Raw genomic sequence first — 6,130 nt, 5'->3', positions numbered from 1 at the left:
ATGCATATACATATATACATCACAACAACAGTATAACGGGTAGAAAACTTGCCTGAGTGCTCCCGGATAGACTTACGCTTAGAGTGGGTCCGATAACCTATGAACAACAACATAAGTCGGAATTAAACCCCGGTCGCTTAAGAAACTAGACTTTAACCATTTAGAGTCCTAATGTTCGCTTTAGCGCTTAACGGTTTACTTAAGTCGCTCGAGTACTCTCGGCTCCACCATTTTTAATAAATTAACCATTAAGGGTTTTATGGAGATTCTTTCGCGAGTACCTTACCAACTACCTAATCCACCTTACATAATTGTTTCATACTCCAATTAGTCCTTTAAGGTCTTTAACCAAGGTTTCAAAGTAAGGCGAGGGGAAATGTTTCGTTCGCGAAACGCCGTTACTTAAAACGGTCGTTTTTCCTAAACCGTACATCGGAATCAAACGAACTACATATCAAAACGAAGCTCGTAACATGAGCTATCTAAACATGGCAGTGGTCATAATCTAGCAGTGGGTTCTCGGGTCCTAATGTTATGCACAAAAACAGTCCAAAGAAAATTGGACATTACGACGGCTATGTTTACGCGATTTCCCAAAATTTTACCAACCAATTCAACCACCAATCAATCCCAATTCACAACCCAATCAAAACTCCATCCATACTTTATCATAACAGCCCCAACAACTCAACATTAACAATTTATACTATTATTTATCATGAATTTAAACTACACTTAAGTTCATTAATCAACAACCAAGATTTACAACTCCAAAAACAACCCAAAACCAACTAATCTCTACATACACAACCATCAAGCCTCTCATGAACTATATTACTCATATTATGCTCTTAACATTCAATAACAAATCTTGGTTAAGAGATTATACCTTCCTTGAAGCTTTTAATCCATGAAAGATCCTTGGAATGTCCATGGAAGCCTTAATATATGCTTAAGCTACCTTGACCTTGCAAATAAAATCAAGAATCACAAATTTGTTCTTGAAAGTTACTATTCACCCTAAACTAAAATGATTTGTTTGAGATAGAAAACCTTTGATTCAAGCACTCAAACTACTTGCTCTTCTTAGTTATGAAATATAGGATCCAAAGAAACAAACCTTATAATTTTCCATGGAGTATAGCTTGTGTTTTGAATTTCTAATTCACCATTTTGGTGAAAAATTCGAAATGAAGAAGATGAAAAGGGGGGAGAGAGAAGCTTGCTTTGTTTTCTTGATCTTTGTGCATAAAAAGCTTGGTTGATATCCTTTTGTTTTGTTAATTACCTTTTAACCATGGTAAAATTTGTGTGGCTTGAAATCAACCAACAATACCTTCCCTTTGGTCATGCTTATGTCATCCTCCTATGTCATCTTCCCACACTTGTCATCTTCTTGTTGGTGTGGTGACATCATCATCACTAACCTCTTTGATTAGCTCTTAATTACTTGGCTAATGACCGCTGATCTGTTATACGGTTCACTTAACTTTCGTTCTCGTTTATCGTTTGAGGGATCATACCCGGGATCTTATTACTTGGGTTCCCTTAACCTTTCTCAATACATTATATTCCTTTTATGATCCTCTCTTATAATCCTTGAATTTAAATCCTTTTAATCATGTTACCTTATACTCAATTCTTTCCGTATCTAGTGGATTTTCGGGAAAAATCAAAGTGTTCGGAATTGGATTCTGACGATCTTTACATACACTTATATACCATATAGAGTACTAATAAAATCTCAGAATATCCATAACAGAACCCCTACATAGTGTGGCATGAAAAGTTTTCTCATTCAGCAAAAACACTATTCATAAGGGTTTCAAAAATTCCCAAAAATTGGGGTTATTACACTTTCTTTACCCTGAATTCCTCTATATTTATAGCCTGAAAAGTGGCTTTGGATTCCTGAAAAACAGTGTAAAACAGTATAAAACATCACATCGTTATAATAATGTGTTTACCTGATCTTTCTGAAATTCTCTTGTTAAAAAGTCTGCTAAGCAGTTTTTAACTCCTTCGATGTGCTCTACATCAAAACTGTAGCGAGATAACCATTGCTACCATCTTACTAATCTTCCTTGCTTATTATTCCCCTGTAACTTAATACGAAGAAAATAAGTGAAGTTTCTATTATCAGTCCTTACCAAGAATTTGACCGGAGTTAGATAAATAGAAAATTTGTTAGTGACTCTAATGACTGCCAGATATTCTTTTTCATTTGAATGATAATTTTTCTCGGCATCTTTAAAGCTTCCTGAAGCGTATCTGCATATTAATTCTTTATCAGAATTAACTGCTTTGAGAACTCCTCCCCAGTATTCGCCTGAAGCGTCTGTCTCAATGATAAGCTTGTCATCCGGCTCTGGATGATAAAGTTTTGGAAAACCCTTCAGATTCTTTTTTACCTTACAAATGTAATCAGTATCTGAATCTTTCCATTCCCAAGGAATATCTTTCTTGAGCTTAACCTGCAAAGGTGCACGAATGGCTGCAAGTTTTGGAATATAATCAGATGCATAAGTTAATATACCTAAAAAGTTTTGCAACTGTTTTTTGTCTTCAAGTTTGTTCGGAAATTTATTAATATGTTCCAGAATATGAGCTTGAGGACAGTGCGTTCCTTGATCAATTTCTAACCCTAAGAAATTAATCTTTGTTTTAAAAAGTTGTGCTCTTCTTGGATAAAATTATGCCAAGATGTTGACATCTCTTTAGAACTGCTGCTAAATGCCTTAAATGATCCTGTTCATTATCACTAAAGATAAGGATATCATCAACATAAACACAGCAAAATGATTCAAATGACCTGAATGCATCCTGCATGTGTCTTTGAAAAATGGAAGGAGCCTGCTTAAGACCGAATGGCACCACGATCCATTGATAATGTCCTTGGGGACATGTAAATGCTGTCAATAACTGTGATTCTTCGTCTAGCAATACCTGCCAAAAACCAGATTTATAGTCTAATGAACTGAACATTTTCTTACCTCGGATAAGGGTGAGAAGTTCATCCTTATTTGGTAGGTTATGGCTGTCTCCTATTGTAGCCTCATTGATTGCTTTATAGTTGACTACCATTCTTTTCTTCCCTCTTCCCTTCTCAGCTTCATTTTCTATAAGAAATGCTGGTGACATATGAGGTGATTTACTGGGTATGATGATCTTCATATCCAGAAGCTCTTGAATTTGTATGCCAAATTCTTTACGATCTTGTGGGCTGTACTTCATAGGTCGAACCTTGATTACAGTTTTAGGATCTCTGAGCTTGATTGCTGCTTTCATCCATTTTTTGGTCTTTGTAGGATCCAGTGGATTTTCTGAGCAGACAGAGTCTAATAATCCTTCGATTATAGTCTTCTTTTCTATATCAAGAATTAAATTTTTACAATCATTTAATTCTTTGAATCTTCTAATAACATCATTCCCCCTCTGTAAAAGAAAAATTTTATTAGTGTTGATATTAATAGCATCAGGTTTTTTGGTTTTAGAATTCTTTTTCATTGATTCTAGGTAACCTGGAACTCCAACTTTACGAGCTGTTGTTATTTTTCTGATATATACTTCTTGACCTGAAAGGGTTAGTATAATCATTTTTGTATACTGAGTGAATGGTTCATATAATTGGCAGAAATTATTACCAATTAAAAAATCTATTCCAGCTTCCTGTTGGTAAACAGTAGGAATATGAAATATTTCACCTGCTATCAGTATATTAAGGTCTTTACATACCTTGCTGATTGTAATGGTGCTCACATTAGCAATTTTTGCTTGTATAGGTCTTTCTGCGTTAATCCATTGTTCTGATTGAATAACATGTTTACTTGCTATGCAAAGGCTGGAGCCTGTATCAACATAACAATGTAATTCAATCTGTTTATATCCTGTAAATTTTAACTTACCTGAGATATAAATAGAGTTTGGATTAGTGATGTTGGTCATCACTTCTTCTTCTTCAGTCGGATTCTGAGGAAGTTGATTCATTAGAATCTGATTCTATTGGTCCAGGGTCCAATTCTTCAATTGAATATACTTCTTGAGTATCTTCATAAGGGTCTTCAATAGGAATATATCCTAAAGAATAAACTTGTTCTAGCATTTGGACCTTGCCGTCATTCTTCTTTCTATTAGGGCATTCATTTGCATAATGCCCTTCTTCGTTACAGATCCAACACCTGCAATTTTTCTTGCCTTTTGGGCAAAACTTTTTCTTGTCATTAGAAAATCTCTTGGACGATTTTTTCTTGAAATACTTACCTGGTTTATAAGGATTCTTCTTCTTAATAAACTTGTAAGTAGTCTTATGTTTATAAGACTTCTTCCTGTAGTGCTTCTTGTAAGAAGTTTTCCTACATCCATACTCAAATGGTTTTTCGACAATCTTTTCACAACACTGTTTGCTAAAAGATTTCAACTGCTTTTGTTTCTTTGTTAAATCGCAAATTTTTGAGATTTCCTCTTTAACAATTCTTTGAGCATAGGCTAAACTATACTCTGCTGGACCAGTAGCTTCTAGATTAAATCTTTCTAAAGCTTTTAATCCTACCAGTGGAATTTTGAGGAGATAGTATTTTACATACTTCACATATTCCGCTTGGTCATCTAATTGGTATAGATATTTTTCATAATCACAGAAAAATTGATCTAGGAAACATATATCGCAAAGCTGCATATTAGTGATCCTAGTTCTTGCCTTTTCTTTTATTCTTAATAACTCCTGCAGTTTATCAGAAGCTTGATTAATTCCTAAGAACATTGTATAGATGCCATCTAATACATTTTCAAAGGCTGTAACGGGACTCATGACTGGTTCCTAAATGGTGTTTTTAATAAAATTATTAATGACACCTAGAGTTTTATGTTCGATCAATAATAAAACTGTGTTTTGATCATCATAAGCGTCTTTGTTAGTATGAATAATAAGACTAATTTCTTTTGCACAAGTGTCTATGAGCTCTTTTCTGTTTGGCTTTCCAGAGGCACTTGTACTGCCTCTGAATAACACTGAGGCTCCCCGTCCTCAGTCAATAACATATAATATGCTAAAGGAGAATATCTTTGTGGTGGCCTCACACTTCTGCTAGATTTTCTTACCTCGGTCTATGGAGTTACTGGAACCCTGTCATCAACATTCTCCGAACTCCCACTATTTCCTGCAAGATCTGTTTCTGTAATATCTTCAAGCACTGCTTCCTCTTTCTCAGGTTGTTCCTTTGTAAACTCAGAATTGACTACAAGTTTATCCTTATACACTGCATTCTCATTAAAAGTAACATCTCTACTTCTAACGACCTTCTTAGTCAGTTCATCCCAGAAACGGTAACTCATATCATCTGAGCCATAACCAATGAAGATACACTTCTTTGCTTTCGGATCAAGCTTGTCCCTGTCGAAATCTTTAACACGCACATAAGAAACATAACCAAAAACTCGCAAGTGTGAAAGATTTACCTCTTTTTCCTGCCACTCTTCTTCAGGAATCTTGAACCCCAAAGGACTTGAAGGTCCTCTATTTATGAGATACGCAGCTTGTGCTAACTGCATCAGCCCAAAACATCTTTGGCAACCCTGCATGTAATCTCATACTCTTGGCCCTCTCATTCAAGGTTCTATTCATGCGCTCTGCATCTCTGGAATAGTTTTAATCATTCCAATCCCAAATTCCGCGCAATAACTTTTAAACTCATCACTACTGTATTCACCTCCATTATCTGACATCAAACTCTTCACTTTTAAACTGGTCTGATTTTTAACTTCAGTCTTCCACTTCTTGAAAGTAGCAAACACATCTGATTTATTCTTCAAAAAATAAACCCATACCTTTCTAGTGGAATTATCAATGAAAGTGATATAGTAGCGAGATCCACCCAACGACGCAACTGTTGTTGGACCATATACATATGTATGAACTAGCTCTAACTTCCTAGCTTTGGGGGTCCTCCCTCATTTTGCAAAAGTAACACATTTTTGCTTTCCAAGAACACATGGCTCACAGAATTCAACTTCCACATTCTTCAACTCTGGAATCTTCCCCTGCGAAGTTAACAGCTTCATACCTTTTTCACTCATATGATCAAGCCTTTGGTGCCACAAAGTTGAAGACTCAATCTCATCAGCAACTGCATTT

At 35.5% G+C, this 6,130-nt stretch overlaps 1 protein-coding gene across 1 annotated transcript; it reads right to left on the bottom strand.

Annotated features, from left to right (window-relative positions):
* Positions 1-1,851: 1,851 nt before the first annotated feature.
* Positions 1,852-3,945, bottom strand: LOC141679345 (uncharacterized). Its single transcript, XM_074485847.1, has 6 exons — positions 3,906-3,945; positions 3,736-3,848; positions 2,994-3,435; positions 2,875-2,946; positions 2,151-2,494; positions 1,852-1,911 (listed from the first exon to the last, which is right to left on the bottom strand). Exons 1-6 carry the CDS (start codon positions 3,943-3,945, stop codon positions 1,852-1,854), a joined length of 1,071 nt encoding a protein of 356 aa, XP_074341948.1.
* Positions 3,946-6,130: the final 2,185 nt, after the last annotated feature.

This window comes from Apium graveolens, chromosome 8 (genome assembly GCF_009905375.1).
Source record: "Apium graveolens cultivar Ventura chromosome 8, ASM990537v1, whole genome shotgun sequence".
NCBI lineage: Eukaryota > Viridiplantae > Streptophyta > Magnoliopsida > Apiales > Apiaceae > Apium > Apium graveolens.
Note: the sequence above shows the minus strand (reverse complement) of the source record. Positions and strands in the feature narration are given on the sequence as shown.

Bases quoted from the DNA above. Each gene is read 5' to 3' on its own strand.
- LOC141679345 (XM_074485847.1), bottom strand. From the start codon at position 3,945: ATGACCAACATCACTAATCCAAACTCTATTTATATCTCAG. The intron at 2,947-2,993 runs GTAAGAAAATGT...GGTTTTTGGCAG, and splicing joins ACTTCTCACCCTTATCCGAG to GTATTGCTAGACGAAGAATC. The intron at 2,495-2,874 runs GTGCCATTCGGT...CAAAACTTGCAG, and splicing joins GACATTATCAATGGATCGTG to CCATTCGTGCACCTTTGCAG.